The 19,514-nt window shown below is 44.9% G+C and overlaps 1 protein-coding gene across 1 annotated transcript in view; it reads right to left on the bottom strand.

Moving 5' to 3' along the window:
* Positions 1–374: 374 nt before the first annotated feature.
* Positions 375–19,514, bottom strand: part of LOC146829810 (nicotinamide N-methyltransferase-like) — a 34,185-nt gene continuing 15,045 nt past the window's right edge. The window contains exon 3 of the mRNA XM_085608509.1: positions 375–1,152. Coding sequence (XP_085464635.1) covers positions 720–1,152 — 433 coding nt within the window. The 3' untranslated portion in view covers positions 375–719. The remainder of the gene's footprint in view (positions 1,153–19,514) is intronic.

Here is a 19,514-nt window from a genome sequence, read left to right as displayed (position 1 = left end):
ATTACTGAACAGATGTGGTTCATAGGTTGACTTCAGGCACTAAAAAGGTATAGGTGGCTAGGGGGGCAGTGGGTAAAAGGTTCGGCGTTCAGAGGAAGGGAAGGGTGCTTGAAAGAATAAAGTGGGGTGGACTGTCCTTGTTTTGTTTATTAAAAAATGATTTAACCCTAAAATGAGTACAATTCGTTTTTTTATAGCTGTATTTAAATATAAAATGCACATTTGGAAATCATAAATAGTGAAAAGAGTGCTATATACTGTTCTCCAATGAACAATATCCACTGGATAGCTGAACCATCTATGCATGGGCAGTAATGGACACACACACAGACTTAGAACATTGCAGAACAAAATACGCAAGATTTCAATTGTTTGAGAGAATGGACCATCATTTTATTGTAAGATTGAAACAACCTTTTTAGCTGCAATTCAAATGCAAGATCAATCATTACTTCTACAGGAAGTTATTGACTCCATTTCACCTAGCAGTAAAGGACAAGGGGATATTGACTGAGATAGAACCTGGCAGAGACAAGGGAAGGCGGTCCCAGCAAAAGCAATGTCCAGTTGTCAAGCAGTGAGGAGAGGCAGAGAGCAGAGTACCACTGGCTTCAGCATCAATAGGGTCAACAAAGGCAGTGAAAGAAGAAATTTGATGCAGGACAGGTACAAGCTAATCCTTTCAATATTATGTCTATAAATTAGGATCCATAAGTATATTAAACAGGTATTTCTTTTCGAGCATGAACAAGTATTAGACCACTGTAATCCATAACGTCATACAATTGATTAACTGTCCTGGGAAACACCTGCAGCTCCTCAATGACATAGTCAGCATCCCCTAACGCTTTCCTTATAAAACTCTCATCCATACATAGATGGGGAAACTTAAAGCTCCCAATCATGTAATAAGTGGTCTCAAGGCATGCTATCATTATTAAATGCCCTCCATTTTTTAACAGTGATGAGACATTTCTTAAAGCAATGCAGAACCCTTCTTCATCTTTCGTGTGGACCTCCAAACAATGAGGCAAAATCAGACAGTCAGCTTGAGGCAGGATGGTGGGAGATAAGGGGTTACTCTTGCTGGCGTCATATTTGAAAACGTGCTTCATTTTTCTTATTAGATTTTGCTTCTCAGCCCCCGCGTCTCTGAAAATAAAATTCAAACATTTTAGTTTGATTTTATTATTGATTAAAACGTGATCTTTTCTCACAAGTTATGTACATTTTTCAAAACCAGTTTGTATGAATATAAACTATATGTTTGCAAAGGGGCTATATATATATATATATACACTAGCCATCAATTTGCACAAAGTGCACATTTATAATATTAACTCCACATCCACTTTGACACTGTGGTATGTTGTGCGACCCTTGACCTTCCTGGTAGGTATCTCCCCCCCGCTGCAGCTCTGCCTGCATTCCCGCTGAGGTGTACTGATCGCCGCCGAAGTCGGGCCCTCCACCACCCGCAGGTGCCCCCTTTTTTGATTCTATGCCCCGTTTTTCTGACTGCTGTTGCCCCCTCTTTTGATTCTGTGCCCCGGTTTTCTGTCTGCTGTTGCCCCCTTTTGATTCTGTGCCCCGTTTTTTGGTCTCCTGTGTCCCCTCTTGATTCTGTGCCCCTCTTGCTGACTTCTGTGCCCTCTTGATCCTTGCCCCTTGCCTGTCTCCTTCCCACAGTAGCTCCGCTCCACTTCCCTGCCCTGTCCCAGCTGCTGCTTCCCCTACGGCTCGCCCCCTCCGCGCCCATTCACTACCCCTGCAACACACCTCCCGCCTCCCAGCTGCTCCTCCCTCCACACATCCCCATATATGGCAGCCGCTGCGCGGTGAGAAGAGCGACCCTTGACCTTCCTGGTAGGTCGCTCCTCACCGCTGCAGCTCCGCCTGCACCCCCGCTGAGGGGTACTGATCGCCGCCGAAGTCGAGGCCCTCCACCACCTGCAGGCTTCCACCTGCACCTCATCACAGTTGGCAAGTGGTGACCTTAGGTTCGTATCCACTCTGCTGTGCCATATCTCTGTCTTTCCACTCCTCTTCTGTGCCACCCTGCCCCCGCTTGCCGTTTTGTTCTGTGCCCCCTTTTTTGATTCTGTGCCCCGTTTTTCTTACTGCTGTTGCCCCCTTTTTTGATTCTGTGCCCCGTTTCTCTGACTGCTGTTGCCCCCTTTTTTGATTCTGTGCCCTGTTTCTCTGACTGCTGTTGACCCCTCTATTGATTCTGTGCCCTGTTTTTCTGTCTGCTTTTGCCCCCTTTTTTAATTCTGTGTCCCGTTTTTCTGTCTGCTGTGCCCCCTCTTGATTCTGGGCCCCTCTTGCTGACTTCTGTGCTCTCTTGATCCTTGCCCCTTGCCTGTCTCCTTCCCGCGGTCACTCCACTCTGCTCCGCTTCCCTGCCCGCATCCCCGCCGCTGCTTCCCCTGTGGCCCCGCCCCCTCCGCACCCATTCGCTGCCCCTGCAACACACCTCCCGCCTCCCAGCTGCTCCTCCCTCCCCACCTCCCCATATATGGCAGCCGCTGGCATGCCTAAGGCAAGCCCGTCTGCGCCCGTCCGCGCCTGGACCGCGCCCAGCACCAGAACCCCTGCCTCCCGCACCAGCCACGAAGACCGCCTCCACTACGACGCCAACACCCTCGTCGCTCTCAACCCAGGAAGGACCCACACCTGCTGCAAGGCTGCTCCGAAGCGCACCCACGGTCCCTTCACCTGCCTGAACTGCAGCTTCTCCTGCCTCTAAGGTGCTGAGACACCCGCCACGACGGAACCCAACCAGCTTAGATGCATCCTGATCAACACCTGCTCCGTACGGAAACATGCCGTCGAGCTCTGGGACCTACTCGACACTGCATCCCCGGACGACGCCTTCCTGACCGAGACCTGGATGAATGAAGCCTCCTCGCCAGACATCGCCATAGCCATCCCCAATGGGTACAAGATCACCCGCAGAGACCGCAGCAACGGGGCCGGAGGAGGAATCACCATCTTCCACAAAAACACCATCAGGGTTTCAACAAACACCAACGACACCCTCAGCACCACTGAACATATGCACTTCCAGATCCACACGGACCCCAGGACCACCCTAAGAGGCACCCTCGTCTACAGACCGCCAGGACCCCGGCCTCAATTCTGCGACTCCACCGCCGACCTCATCAGAATGCACGCCCTGACCTCCACCGACTACATCCTCCTCGGATACCTGAACTATCATCTGGAGAACAACAATGACAACAACTCCTCCACCATGATTGACAACCTCGCCAACCTCGGACTAAAACAGCTTGTCACGACGCCGACCCACATTGCCGGTCACACACTTGATGCCATCTTCTCCTCAGGCCCCCATGTCACCTTCAGCCACGCCTCCGAACTCCCCTGGACAGACCACCGCTGCATCCTTGTTCTCCTTCCAAAAACCCCCCACACACCACCGCACCAGACAGATCCCCCGCCGCTGCTGGGGCAAAGTCACTGAAGAACAACTACAGACAAGCCTCGCACTCAACTCTCCAACCCCAGCTCCAGCTCCAACGACATCCCGCCATCGCAAGCCCTGTGCGACTCCCCCACCACCTTCTTTCACTGAAAAATCACTGACATCCATGACAGTTTCAATCCCTGGACAACCCCTGCGGGCCTCGCCACCGCACCCCACCGTCCAAGACTCCCTGACAACCTGGGCCAGCGTGAGCATCGAGGACACAATCCACTCCGGATCCCCATCTGACCCTCTCCCACACCACATCAAAGCCGTCAATTCTATCACACCCCACCTGTGCAACATCATCAACTTCTCCTTCGAGACCGCTACGTTCCCTGAGAACTGGAAGCACGCAGAGATCAACGCCCTACTGAAGAAACCCAAGGTGGATCCGAGCGACCTCAAGAACTTCCAGCCCATCTCCCTGCTTCCATTCCCAGCACAGGTCATCGAGAAGATAGTTAACATCCAGATCACCCATCACCTCGAAGACAGCAATATCCTGGACCCCTCCCAATCAGGATTCCGCAGCAACCACAGCACCGAGACCGCCCTCATAGCCGCCACTGATGACATCAGGATCCTTCTAGACAATGGCGAGACGGCGGCCCTCATCCTCCTGGATCTCTCTGCCGCCTTCGACACCGTCTGCCACCACACATTACGCATGTGCCTCCAAGACGCAGGGATATGGGAGAAGGCCTTGGACTGGACCACCTCCTTCCTCTCCGGCAGAACTCAGAGAGTCCGCCTCCTCCCATTCTGGTCCGAGGTCTCTGAGATCATCTGCGGCATCCCACAGGGATCCTCTCTCAGCCCGACGCTGTTCAACGTCTACATGGCACCACTAGCACGCATCGCCCGACAGCACAACCTCAACATAATCTCATACGCCGACGACACGCAGCTGATCCTCTCCCTCATCAAGGACCCTCTCACCGCCAAATCCAACCTCCACCAGGGAATGAAGACCATCGCCGACTGGATGAAGGAAAGCCGACTTAAGCTGAACTCAGACAAGATGGAGATCCTCATCCTCGGGTCCAACCCCTCAGAATGGGACGACTGCTGGTGGCCCTCATCACCGGAGACCCCCCCGGCCCCTACCGACCACGCACACAACCTGGGAGTCATCCTCGACTCGAAACTCACCATGACCAAACAAGTCAACACAGTCTCCTCCACCTGCTTCAGCACCCTCCACATGCTCCGCAAGATCTACAGATGGATCCTGACAAACACAAGGAAAACAGTCACCCAGGCCCTAGTCAGCAGCAAACTCGACTACGGAAACGCCCTCTACGCCGGAGCCTCGTCCAAGCTCATCAACAGACTACAAATAATCCGGAATGCCTTGGCCCGCATGATCCTCGATGTCCCGTGCCGCGACCACATCACCCCCACCTGAGGAACCTGCACTGCCTCCCCATCTACAGAAGGATCTCCTTCAAGCTCCTGATCCACGCACACAAGGCACTCCACAAAACCGGCCCAGGCTACCTCAACAGTCGAGTCTCCTTCTACGTACCCAACAGGATACTCTGCTCCACTGACCACGCCCTGGCCACGATCCCGCGCATCTGTAGAACCACTTCCGGAGGCAGGTCCTTCTCCCACCGCGCCGCCAAGACCTGGAACACCGTCCCCCTCTACCTACGACAAACTGAAGACCTGCTGACCTTCAGGAGACAACTCAAGACCTGGCTTTTCGACCAGTAGCAGCAGCACCCCCCCCAGCGCCTTGAAACCCTTACGGGTAAGTAGTGCACTTTACAAATTAACTGATTGATTGATTGATTGTGCTGAGGAATAAAGTGGATGTTTCAAGATTAAAGCATTTGAAAAACACCCTTTAAAATAATTTCAAACATATAATACTGTAGGAGGTTCTGTCCCTATAGTGCACGTGCCTCTCACCCATATGGGGTTTGTATGACACAGACATTAAACAAAATTGTGACTGGTCCAGTCTTGATAGAAAATGCTCCATGGAGACAGACACAAACACATACAGATGAACCACATACATTTGTGCATATACACAAGCATTCTGAATGATGTTTGTGATTACTAATACATTATTTTCCAGGCTTCCTGTGATCAATATATCAGTTCATAACTGCATTACTGCCCTCCTCCACCATTTCTTTTAGATTGTATTTAGACACCTGGACAATATATCTGAGTGTTATGCTCAGAGAATTCTCACCTCCCTTTCAACTTGTTGCACAGCTTTAAGAGATTCCCAATCACCACCTTAAGAACTGCCACTTCCCCCTCTTGATCACAGTAATCAATATACAATTTTTCAGTGATCAATATATTTTCCAAACTCTTCTCTCTTGTAGTAACTGGACTCTACCTGCTTACTTACAGTCTGGAAGTTGGAGTGACAAAATTCCCTTATAGAGAATTATCGCAATGAAGTCATAACATTTGCCACATATTTATATGTATTATTTGTACTTAGGATTTCCAGAACCGGTAATACCTCTGATGTTTGTCCGTTAATAGCTTTGTTCCAATTTGATGAATTTCTTCAAAACTTTGCATGCCCGTTGCTTTTACTACGCCGAGAGAGGATACAAGGTTTTGTGGTGATTGGTCAACGGGGTGCAAATAAAAAGGAGTGACCCAAAGCGAGTTTTTACTCTTTTGCATTTTACATAGAAATGTGTATTGTGGATACTAGTTAAAATGGCTGAACGGATTTTGGTGAAATTTAACATGCTTTTATATTATGTTGTTCAGAATAACCTTTTTGGTAGAGGAGGTAACTAGGGTAAGTATTTTAAAACTGTGTTTCTAGTAAGTTGCACGCGCGTGCATCTGTTTCCCCCGAGCACGCAGTCTTGTGTGAGTAGCGCACACCCACAGCACATCCCGAGAGAACATTCACGCCGCAGCTTTTACAATGAAGAGGCGCAAAAAATTGTAATTTCATGGTTGCAGGGGATCCTGCTCTAGCTGATTTCCTTCTTAATGAAGCGTGGCTGAAGGCTGTTTGTGGGCCTGTGTGAAAATATTTGTTAATTGCAGCACCGTCATGCGCTGCAATTAACATAAATATTTTCACAATGGCCCACAATCATCCCGCAGCCTTGCTCCTTCAAGAGAAGAAATGTAGTAAGTCCAAAAGCACCACGTTCAGTCTCAATATCTCTGCTAGTCAGTCTAGAGCCTATTATTTCTGCTCATGGGGCTTATGTGTGGCTGCTCAAAGCTGGTCTGGTTCCTATTACCGTGCCCGTGTCATGCCTATCATCAGACATTCCAAGCACTTTCTTCTGTGCTGCATAAGAGACAACCTAGAGCATGAGTACTCACAAACTTTCTCTCATGGGCCAAATTTACAGTGTGGTTTGTGGCAGAGGGCCGCACCGGTGGGGGCGGGGGTGGGGCTAGAGCAAAAAAAAACTGTGACCATGAGGTTGAACATAGGCCCCTGCAGCGGACGCCTTCGTCCAATGAGCCACCAGACCCGGCATTCCCACATCTCTATCTATCTATCTATCTATCTATCTATCTATCTATCTATCTATCTATCTATCTATCTATCTATCTATCTATCTATCTATCTATCTATCTATCTATCTATCTATCTATCTATCTATCTATCTATCTATCTATCTATCTATCTATCTATCTATCTATCTATCTATCTATCTATCTATCTATCTATCTATCTATCTATCTATCTATCTATCTATCTATCTATCTATCTATCCATCCATCCATCTATCTATCCATCTATCTATCTATCTATCTATCTATCTATCTATCTATCTATCTATCTATCTATCTATCTATCTATCTATCTATCTATCTATCTATCTATCTATCTATCTATCTATCTCGCTTTGTCTCCCTCCCTCCCTCCCTCTATCACTCTCTCTCACTCTCTCCATCAATCTCCCTCTCTCTGTCTCTCTCTTTCTGTCTCTCTCTCTCTGTCTCCCTCGCTCTGTATCCCTTTCTCTCTCCCTCCCTCCCTCTCTCTCTCTGTCTCCCTCCCTCTGTCTCTGTCTCCCTCTGTCTCACTCACTCTGTGTCTCCCTCCCTCCCTCTCTCTCTCTCCCTCCCCCTCTCTGTCTCCCTCCCTCTTTCCGTCTTCCTCCCTCTCTCTATCTCTCTCTATCAGTTTGTCTCCCTTTCTCTCTGTCTCCGTCCCTCTCTGTCTCCCTCCCTCTCTGTCTCTCTCTCTCTCTATGTCTCCCTCTGTCCCACTCACTCTGTTTGTCTCCCTCTCTCTGTGTCTCCCTCCCTCCCTCTCCCTCTGTTCTCCCTCTGTCTCCCTCCTTCCCACTCCCTCTGTCTCCCTCCCTCTTCCTTCCTCTCCCTCTGTCTCCTTGTATGTCTCCCTCTCTCTCTGTCTCTCCCTCTCTGTCTCCTGCTCTCTGTCTTCCCCCTCTCCCTCTCTCTCTCCCTCCCTCTGTAGCACTCTGTCTCCCTTCCGCTGTAAACTCACCCGCTGCTCTCACTAGCTGCTGCCCCCCCCCCTCACCTCACCCTGCTGTCCCTGTCACCTCACCCCGCGCTAAGACAGCTTTCCTGGAACACACACAGCCGCCGCACCCAAGTACTTCACAGGTCTTTTAAAGACCATTCACTTGTTAATGAGGCTTTGTTGAATTTCACCTCTTCTTAGCACCCCTGCATCTCCACTCAAAAGCGCCCCTGCATCTCCTCTTAATCAGAGTGGAGATGCAGACAGGGGCGCTAAGAAGAGGTGAAATAGAACAAAGCCTTATTAACAAGTGAATGGTGTTTAAAAGAATCACCCGGCCCCCATAGCTCCGCGCTGCTGCAACCGGCGATATAAAAAAACACAGAGGTATGTTGCCTGCAAGGTCCGCGGGCCGCCAAGGAAGGCTTTCCGGGCCGCTGGCGGCCCGCGGGCCGTATTATGAGTACCCGTGACCTAGAGGTATTTCGGAGACTGGCCATTACGAACAGTAACTTTGTGAAATATAATTCAATCACCTCACAAAAGTCTGCATCAGAATTGCTACATGACACATCTACAAAAGACTTCACATCCCAGCCAGCGGCCTCATCGGAACCACCGCTGTGCGACGTACCATCAACACAGGCTTCTCACTGCAAGCCCCTTGTCGATGGTGTCCTCGACAACAATGCAGGACTCCTCATCACAATCCCTGCAATGTCCTTGAAACCAGCCGGTATGTTACACATCTCCGATGCGGGACTTCCCATCACAAGCCCCTCGTTGGCTGCATCCTCGATGACGATGCTGGTCCTTGCTGTGCAGCATTGCAGCTTACAGGAACCACTGCTGAGTGATGCATCTCCACATCAGAACCTCACATCTCCTCCACTACACGACTGATCCTTGGCGTGGGATCTCACTACGCTTTACAACCACGCTTTAAGGTACTCTTGTTCAGCGGGTCTAACTGGGTCCCTGTATCTGACCAGTGCTGCGTCGCGGTTGGCCTGAACCTGTGACTTTTTCCCAGTCTGACGTGCCTAGATATCTATATTTGGCGCTTAGGGCTTAAAGGCTCTGTTTTTACTTAAATCTTTAAACTTGCATATCTCTGGTACCACCGATTAGATATTTGTCATGTTGGTGTCAAATTATTTTTACGGTTTACTGTTTTTGCCATGATACCAGAGGGTTAAGCACAGGTTAATTTGGGATTTGCTTGTTTTTCATCCTGACAGAATGTGGTTGCTGTTTGAGTAGGGTTTCACCCCACTCAACCACAACTCAATTTCCAACAAGCAGGGAGTAATACACTCTGAATCCAGCCACAGGTCCAGGAGTTTAAGGATAGCACTTGTAGGCCAGACCCACTGATCCCTGTATGGTATGCACACATGCGCATACCCATGTCACCCTTGAGCGTGCCTTGTCTTCTTTAAAGCACACACACACAGCACATCCCTGAGAGACAAGTATTCATGTTAATCACAGATCCCTGTAGAACCATGACGGGCGCTGCAAGCAGCCATCTTCGCCCATGCTTTTTGTTCATAGAGCGTGGCTCCCGGCAGATTGTGTGCATTTTGAAAGTATACATGTTAATTGCAGAAGCAGGACGTGTGCTTTCAGAATCAGTAACATATATTAGTAATTGTAAAAGCACACGGAATATGTTTAGGCTAGCTGCATTCCTTTAGTTATTGGAGGGCATCAGATTGTGAGCCTTTTTGAAAGTGTTAATGTTAAATGCAGCCCGTGCATTAGTATGTCGGGCTCTGCAATCAACATGAAAACTTTCAAAAAGACACGCAATCTGATGCCCTCCAATAACAAAAGGAATGCAGCTAGCCTAAACATATTGCAACTAACAACCTTTGACAAAGCCAATAGTCCTGTCTTGTTGTAGGTATAATGTTACTTGTTGTGGCATATATCTGAATGCAATGAAAGAAACAGCAAAATTCAGAACGGCACAATATGTTGAGCACAGATTTTTAGCTTAAGTGTTTTTAAGCCACACCCTTAATTACATTAGGCACGCCCCTTTGAGAGAACCCCCAGTTTTTTCATCCCACTTAAAGCCCTGAGCAAGCCTAAAACACCACATGTGCTTTCAGAATCACTAACAAATTATAGTGACTCTGAAAGCACACATGGTGTACATTCCCCCTGTGTAGCCAGGAAACCATCTTCAAAGCTGATAAGTGAACTCATGATTATCAGTTTTAAAGAGTGGAGTAACCCCCATCTTGCCCTGATGACCTTGAATAATCCTTAAACAGATTATTAAGAATAGCATTTTCCTTACATTTATTTTTAATCTGTGTAATGTGTGAGAGTGTATAACGACATTTTATGACAAATGTGTTTTGTTTCATTCTACATCCATAAAAAATGTTTCTTTTAGATCCAAACAGGATCTCAGATATGAGAAATGGGAGGATGTCGCAGTGATTATTTGAAGTTGTATCAGTGAGTTTCTAGTGTGTTACAATATTGGAAAAATACATCACTATTCCTGAATATTAACTAAAAACACATTTGGAATTTGAACCAGTGTGTCTGTGCACTGTTTGTGATCTGGCCGAAAGGACACAAGAAAGCTGAAACTGGATAGTAAATTCAAAGTTGATCCGCAAAGAGGCTCCAAAAATGTGTTTGGCTGAGGGCCCTTAAAATCCTTAAGATGTCCCTGAGCCGCTGCTGTGTAGTTAGTTCCGAGAGCAGAGGTTCACTGGTGCTGTGGAATGACGCCGGTTCCCGGGTTTCCTAATATATGTTAGTGTAGATTTGTCGAGGTTGAAGATGCTCTGCACTGCGCTTTCTCGTTTCGAACATGACACAACCATTGTATGCCAGTCACCAATATGAAGGCTACCCCCCTGGCTGGACTGGCCTTAGCAGGCATCTGGCATTTGCCTGGGAGGCTGAAAGGGTGGGGGTCAGTTTTGGAGCAGTGGGGGACAGTTTTGTTACTGGGGGGCTTTGCAGCAATGCTGCAATATCGGCTCTCAGTAACAAAAGCGCCAGTGCTGGGGACCGGTTTTAAGCAGTCCTGCTTGACACTCCCCCTCCCTCACGTGGGAGCCGGTGTATCAAAATTGCCAGCGCTTCTTTGGGTTCCCAGTCCGGCCCTGCCTGCCCAATTTAGCAGGCTTCTTCCGTTCCAGTACCTAGGTCAGTTATCTGCACAATCAAGCAGGAAACCCGAGGCAGAACCCCTGTCACTTCACCCACACACGCGTTCAGGTTCTTGGCACACAGTGCTGTGGGTATAGTGCACACAGACCGCACACTGCCTCACACAGAGGAAAACAATTAGAGGGAAAATTGCTCATAAGTCATTTTAACTTAGAGATATCTGTGGCAATGGTAATTTTTGGGGTGTGTTCTGAGTTAGGGGCTTAGATATAGGTAAGTATTAGGTTTTATATTTTCTCCCTACCTATACTTTTATTAAAGTGGCAATAGATAAGGAAAATTATATAAAGTTTCTATATATCTTCTAATTATTTCTGAAAAATTCACAGAGAACTACGTATGAAGTACCAAAAAATGTAATATGTAGAACAAATAAAAAACAATGTAATACACTAATAAAGTGTACTACAATTTTCTAAATATTCAATCCTTTCAAAAATATATTGAACAGAGTTCTGCTGAAATACCAAGACATTTCTGCACTACTTACAACTATAAAAAAAGTTAGTTTAAAAAACCACATACGTACTTGAGCTGTTCTCCGAAAACACAGTTTTAAAAAAATTGCAGAAAAAAATACATTTCCCTGCCTATTACCACATTAATAAAGTGAATATAGGTAGGGAACAACAAAATAACGTACTCCTACTGATATTTGAGGGCCTAACCCAAAACACCGATAAGGTGTCATAAAGAGATAATATACATTTATTTGATTTCCTAAATTCATAAAAAGATGGAACATACCACCATAAGATGTACAATGTGACATGAGTGTACTGGATCAAAAACTTCAATAAAACAATTTTGTATTTATGCCCCACACATAGTCTAATTCATTCCCAAGGCCAAGAATATGTTGAGATTTATTTCGACCACAAGATTTATATAATTAGTTGTAAACATGATTGTCCCTCTTATTTCGAGTAACGTGCTTGTGCTAACAGGGAAAAAGGAAAGAGAGAAAGTGCAAGATAAAATTCTAGAAGGGACTCAGCCCGACTAGTTGATGGAGTGCCGGTCATCTGTCCCTCTTTCTGAGTTCTTTGATCATAGAGTCCTTGTTTCCAAGCTGCTAGTTTCAAGAATGGACATATCTATGCTTCCAGCTTCAAGTAAAGTGCTTGTGCTTAAGAGTGGGAGGGGAGTGAAGGAAAGTGCAATATAGAAGTTCTGGAAAGGACTCTGCCCATCTTCATGATCAAATACCAGTCATTTATTCTTCTTTCCAAATTCTTTTGACCTTGAATCCTTGTTTTGGATTTCTTGCGCTGCTCAATTCAAGAATGTAATAGTCTTACAAGACAGTTGGACAGAGGAGCCACTCAAGCATTTTATGAGTTGCTATTTAAGTTTCCGTTAAGGCTGGTCATAAGAGGATCTTCCTTTCATTGTGTAAAGCCGGGCAGATGCATAGTATGTGTGATAGAGACTCTGCTCCCTTACCACAGAGGTGGCAATCCGAAGTTGACCAGATCCGTGGCCATTTTGGAGTGAGATCTTTTATCGTGAGGGACCCCAGTCTTAGGAAAGTTAGTTTCCGCTTGTAGTGATCTCAGGAGCCTTCTTGTAGATATGGTGGCGGTTTCAACTGTTTCTAGGTTGGCATCTCCATCCATGCGTGTCTTTTGCCGGCCAATAGAGCTTTATCTGTTTGCAATGATGTTTGTTTGATCTCTTTATTGGTCATTTTTTGGAATGCGGAGTATGGCATTAGCATGTGCCAGCTTCCTCAAGGTTCAATGTTAAAAGAGCTTGTTTTAAAATTAGAACTATGGACAGGTGCTGCCTTTATTGTTTTTCAACCTCCTCCCAGCAGTGGTGGGCCAGCATGTTGGATTTGGCTGCCCTCATTCTCCAGTAGTACTTGACCATGGCTCCTTGTGTGGCTGGTATCTGATTTTTTAATCCGTATTCCAGACATATCTGTGCCTGAGAGATATGACGTGGGATAATGAACAGTTTCTTGGATAGTCTCGACTGGGCTAAATTTAGGGTTGAGGAGTCCTTAGTGTTTAACAATTCACAGATGTACATAATAGATGGCAAAGATTTGGCTGCTACAAACTTTAGTAGATGGTTTGTTGTGCTGCTGCTTAGGTTTTTCTGCAGAGTTTTAAAGGCAAATAATAATGGTTTTATTGTAGTTTGACAATGGTCTTGATGTTGTTTCTAGCTTAGTTGACAGTCTATAAGGACCCCCAAATATTTATATGTATCCACCTGCAAGAGGATTCTGGAATTTAACCCACAGATGAAAATCTGGCATTTTTTATGGGTGCTAGAGAAGCATAAGACATTAGATTTTTTTAGATTAATTATCAGTTGTTCTTTTGAAATATATAGCGCTAGTTGTGCAATAAGTCACTGCAATCCCAGTGGAGTTTGGGAGAACAGCACAATATCGTCCGCGTATTGCAGGCTCACTATTGTTGTCTTTCCCAATCTAAATGCCTAAGAGGTAGCAGTTTGTGTAAAGTAATGGTGTTTCTCTTTTGTGGATGGGTAAATATCCCTATCTAAACCCCTATCTAACCCTTCCTTAACTCCTCTATACTTCTTCCTTAACCACTCCCCTTCCGCAGTTAGTATTCCCCATTGCAGCAATTCCTCCCTGTGCCTCCCTGTGCCTCTCATATTTGCAAGTAAAATGTATACTTATCTATAGCAGGGGTGAAGATCTCTGCACAAAGAAAGATATGGGAGGCAAAGGTGGAACCACTACACATAGGTGTGTGAACAGCAGTTTGTATTATGATAGTAGTACTATTGTAGTAGAACTAAACATCTTACTAATGCATTTTGTGAATAGGCCCCTGAATATTTAATTTGGTTTGGTAGCTTAAAATTCTACCCTTGATTCGATATGGCTGCTACTGTACAATGACAGGTGAAACATATACTTACCGGTTCCATTTTTTAATGTTCTCTTTGAAAGTCAGTCAGTCAAGAACAGCTTTATTCGGTTCATCTGAACCATACAAGTTTAAAATAGGATTTGGACAATGGACTTAACTAGTGCAACTAGTGCAACCAATAAATTAAAAGAATAATTCATAAAATACCACAAAAAAAATCTTTACATACAATAATTACATTAAAACAACATAGTAGTATATGGATCATACAAGTTCATAAAAGTTCTTGATCTATAATAGTCAATTTCAGGCAGCGTACTATAAGAACCAATCATTATGCAGCATTTTCTGCTAGCCAAAGAAACTTTGTTCAATTGGCTACCATAATACAAATGTCAGGTGCAGCCAGTGAGTGCAAAAAATTAAAACCATCAACATATGTGCAAAAGCGCACAGGCGATTTTTCCTTCATAATGGAAATAAAACTGTTCTCCTCTGCATTTCAGACGAAGTGCAAAAAAAGATGAAGTGCATAGTGCTTTGGCCCGTTAAGTTGTCACCCGGACAAGGTACAAACTTATCAGCCCACCCACTTTGGCATGGAAATGCCAATAAAAAGTGCACAGTGCATAAACAAAATCTAATTAAATAAAGTCTGGTTTGTAAATTGGTAGTAAAAGTTAAATAGTATGGCAGCCGGGTAAGGGGCAACTGTAGTCGGCCCATGTACAAGATTGCACGAATTTGCCCTAGAAAAATAATGGCTTTAGCATTTAATGGAATGCTCCCTGGGTTATCATTAAATGCCCCAGTCCTATCTCATGATAAGTATCCTTCACAAAGAGAAGCCATGGTATTTTTTCGGCATGAGCCACATTTTTGCAATCTGTACTTACTTCAAAAGAGGTTGGTAGCTATTTTCTAGCTGTATGTGTCATGCAGTTCCTAGTGTTTTCTGCATAGGCACATATTCGATGTTATACTGTATTAGGAATTTGGAAAATAAGAATTTTAAAAAAAGTAAGATGCTCTTGTTATATTTAATCTGTGATGACGGTGGAGTTGGCACTTAATGTATGATAGTCTGGAAAAATGGATTGATTTCATTTAGTATTTGGAGACACCACTTTATTTATCTGTTGCTATAACAACAGAAACTATCTACTGCGGTAATGTTTTAAGATTGCTTAGTTAAGACAGGCCTTATTTTTCAGACCATATTATGGTATGCGTTTATGGGGAATTTAGAAACTTAAATTATAGGTATGGCGGGGTATAACTTAAAATAATATTTATCCGAATTACAAAAGAGTTCTGAATTTGTTTCAATTATATGTTCGATACATTTCCTAAATGGCGCCCGAGTAATGCGTTCTGGTCTCCCTTGATAATATTGAAACCTATCCATAATGGCGCTCAGTAAATTACGGATTAGTCACCTCGTTTATGTTGCTCTTAGGGATAAACATTTCCTAAATGGCGCCCGAGTAAAGCATGTCTGGTGTCCCTTGGTAATAATGAAACCTATCCAAAATGGCGCTCATTAAATTACGAAGTAGTCACCTCATTTATGTTGCTTGTAGGGATAAACAGGGTTAGGTAACGCGACGCGATTAGACACGAAGACGGTTCCTTATCCGGGGACGGTGTTATTGCAATAAGTAAGTAAGATGAGAGATTTATAAATGATTATGGGGGGATGCCATGTAGTAAGGTTAGGCTTCTTATTAAATTCTGGTGTTTATCGTTATTCATAGGTCTCCGTACTTCAGAGACTTGGTTTACATATTGGAGAAATACTGCCCAAACAAATGCGCTAATGGTCACATACAGTGTGCACTGAAATCAGGTGAGACTATATTTGAGTCTAATTAAGACATGTGGCCTGGCTGACATAATAATTTTTAGTGCAGGGTCAATTAGAGTTAAATTTGTATTTTAGGTGTTGGTGGATAACTAAAACGACCATTAGGAAGGAGATACGGATATATTTGAATTCAAAGTGCTTTAAGGTATGTGATAATAATAAGAATATTTGGTGTTTATCCTCGCCATCCTTGCCTCATGTATTCCGCAGTGTGTTTGACTAGGTGTTTTTTGTACTTTTTTGTACGTTTTTGGAATTTAGGAGACAGTCACACAAGATTAAGGTACCTATTGGCTTTATTTGGAGGCATGAATATGTGGTGTGGTTTACTGTTGGGAGAATGGTGCCATCACGAATGTGTTTATTGTTTCACTGTTACAATGGTGGATGATCTTTTAGAGTGAATATTCAATTGATAGGTTTAATTCCTTAATGAATTAATTTTATATATATTTTGTGATTCTAATATTAGTGTGTTGTCACACAGCATGTTTTTCCTTTGCACATGTAGTAATGTGGGCTATGGGATATGAAACAAGTGAGTTTCTATACTCCAATGTATATTATTTATTGCTTCCAGCCCTGAGGAAGTCGCATGGGTTAATCCCTATCGACGAAACGCGTTGGGAGTGGAAGAATGTTATGAATAATAAGAAGTTTGGAGATTCAAATGAAAATAAAGGAAGAAGAGAAGCCCACTACAATGTGTATTTAGTTTTGTGACAGTAGCAGGAAACGTTGTTGGTTAATTTGCGAGTGCTTCGACACGAGAAAATACATGAATCAATTTTTGGATTGTTGTTTTGAGGATTAGGGTGCCTATCCTCAAGTTGAAAGCACCGCATTAAGATAATTGTGGATTAACATTATTATTGGTGTGAAATTTTGCTGGTTGCGCGTTCTTTCCCTTGACACCCATTCTTTTGTTTTTTGTTACTTCAAAAGAGAACGTTAACGCTTCTGAGAGCCATATTTGTGCCCATAGAAACAAGGGAGCACTATATATGTGATCCTCTACAAACTCTAGACCCGGTTCCTGATGACATTGGCGGTTGGAAGCACTATTCAGAGCCATCAATAGGCTGAGTTGAGTATGCGGTTTAATTTTTCAATAACTATGTTTCCAGCATTTTCTTTTCCCAAATCCTCAAGGAACAGTTCAGTTGTAGGTCCCTAGGTGCCAGAACTGCCTGCCTCCTGGTTCGGACCACTCGTTTACCTTTCAGTAGTTGTTTCCATTCTTGTAAAAGTTCTTTACAGGAACATAGATGCAGCAGATCTTCTGGTGCAGAACCGCATAAGCGGCACATAGGGCCCGCCTTCTCCTTTAACCAGGGTGGGAGATGCTGTATGCAGGGTAGCAGACCAAGTCTATACTTCATAAAGCTAATTTTTATAAACTTGGCATAGATCAAATGTAAGTACTTTTGAGCGACTGGCTCCTGGTACGTATTCAGAGTCATCCATCCGTGAGCCCTTTTTGAGAGTGAGGCTTTATCCTGCATCCATGAAAGATATTTGACTGTTTTCCAAACCAGTTGCTTGAGTACGCTGGTATTTGTAGGTGTTTCCCAGAGTTGGTTCAATCCCAATTTTAGTAAGCCATTTTTAAGACAACTCGCTGCAAGTGAAGTGGGATGGTGCTCTACCTCCTTCCATAGCTGTTCATTTAAAGTTCCTGGAGGGGCTTTACGTACTTTATCCCAGGTAATGATGTATGCCCCTTGTGTTGCGATAGATTGCTTCTGTATGCCAAACTCGAGTCTGATTTGCAGGGGTAAAGTATATTTAGGCCCCCCAAATATGATCCTATATGTAGTTCATACTGTGGAGTCAAGTATTTTGGCATCTCTTCCTTTCTGCGCCTCACTGCCATAAGGGATTGTTGGTAGTAGCTTTGCACAAACCACGTGCACTATAGGTAGAATCGATGGGCCGTTTAGTTTAGAGTTCAAAGCTTTTAAAGGCATTGCCAGTGCCAAGCCTTTGTCTATCTTCATGCCAAGATATTTATTTTTCGAAGTGTCCTTAATTCGGGTCTCCCCTCTGAACCACACTGCAAATATTTCCCTTTTTTTAGAGATGGACATGGTTCTTGTTTTTTCCAGATTTATTGTTAGGCCATTTGCTTTGTAATAGTCCTGTGTAGCATTTATAAGATGTTGAAGGCCTACTTTCTTTTAGCTAATCAGTACTATATCGTCTGCATATAGGAGACATGGCAATAAGATGTCTCCCAATTTTGGAGCATGTGAGTTAGCGGCATTTAATATCGGTACATGATCAATTATCAATTATAAACAAGTTAAAGAGTGTAGGTGCTAAAACGCATTCTTGTTTAAGCCCTTTGTCTGTTAATATGCGTCTCGACAGGAATGATCCATCGCCCAGTTTAATCTGAACCCAAGTGTCGGTGTGCAGGTTTATCTGCACGTTTAAAAGGCACTGGGGGAGCTCTATTTTTGGCTGGTAAAGGCAATGTTTTAAGATTTTGTTTTCTGGAGTTATGTTGTTTATATTGCTTGTCCTTTTAATATCTGAAATTAATTCAATTATAGTGTCAGGTTTCTGTATAGCAGGTCTAATTTTTGCCTGCGGTTTGTCCACTGTGCCAGCAGATGATTTCAGCTTCCTTTTGCGCTCAGTGATGTTATCTGTAGTCCCTCCACGCACACGTCCTGACCTCAAGTTTTGCAGTGCTGTGACTGTCTTTTAATTTTTGGTGGGTTTTTTGGCTTCGTGGCTTTGCAGTTCGCTCGCACCCCTTTTTTATATTTGTAAATTTGTATAAATTGTATATTTATTCATAAAAAAGTTTAAGTCCTTTAAGTTCTTTAAGTAATCCTCCAAATGGTGACACCAGACCCCCGTGTCCATCAGCTAACAGCCAATGCGCAAGACTGCAGGCCGCGAATAGCAGTCAACAGCAGGAGGCAGCAGGAGTCAGCAGGCAGGCAGGCTTCAATAGCAAATGCATCACCGCCTGTCAAAATGATACCACCAGCCCTCTGCCCTCTGTGCGTCACTCTGCATCTTTGCTCCCCTATCCTCCAGGGGTATTTTGCAGAAGCCAGAAAGTCCCTGCAGTGAACCCCCAACTTTGACCCCCCCCCCAGAAGATAACAGTCACTGGCTCATCTTATCGCAGGCTTGACTTGCTTTTGTAGCTCTAGCAGCTTTTGTAGCAGCTCCCATTTCCTGGTTCCTGGTTCTGAGCTGGGCTGGGGATTGTGGGTGAGTCCAGGTCCCAAGCGGGAACACACCAGATGCCCTGCAAGACGCACCAAGGCCTAGCTGGACCGCTTCTGCTATGAACTGGGATCGCACTCGGCAACTGGTAGCTACTACCATTGCCGCTTGGGCACCCCTCCCCCCATGATCCCCTCTTCTCTTCCCCGCCTTGCCTTGTCTGTTATTGTAGCCTCAGCAGGGTCTGGGGATGCCGACAGGTGTCAGGAGTATCAAGAGCCCAGGTACCGGGTAGCAGCGTGGTGGGGGAAAGGTGTTGCTGTGAGAGAGGGGGTACACCAGCTAACCAAGCTGACAAAGCTAAAACGTAGCAGCCGATGCCTGGGCAGCGGTAAGGACAGTCCAGGCAGAGGCGGCGCTGGCAGAGCGAGAGTCTCTGACAAAAACTGATGCCAC

This window comes from Triturus cristatus, chromosome 5_2 (assembly GCF_964204655.1).
Source record: "Triturus cristatus chromosome 5_2, aTriCri1.1, whole genome shotgun sequence".
In the NCBI taxonomy this organism is placed as follows: Eukaryota; Metazoa; Chordata; class Amphibia; order Caudata; family Salamandridae; genus Triturus; species Triturus cristatus.
This window is presented reverse-complemented; position numbering and strand designations above follow the sequence as displayed.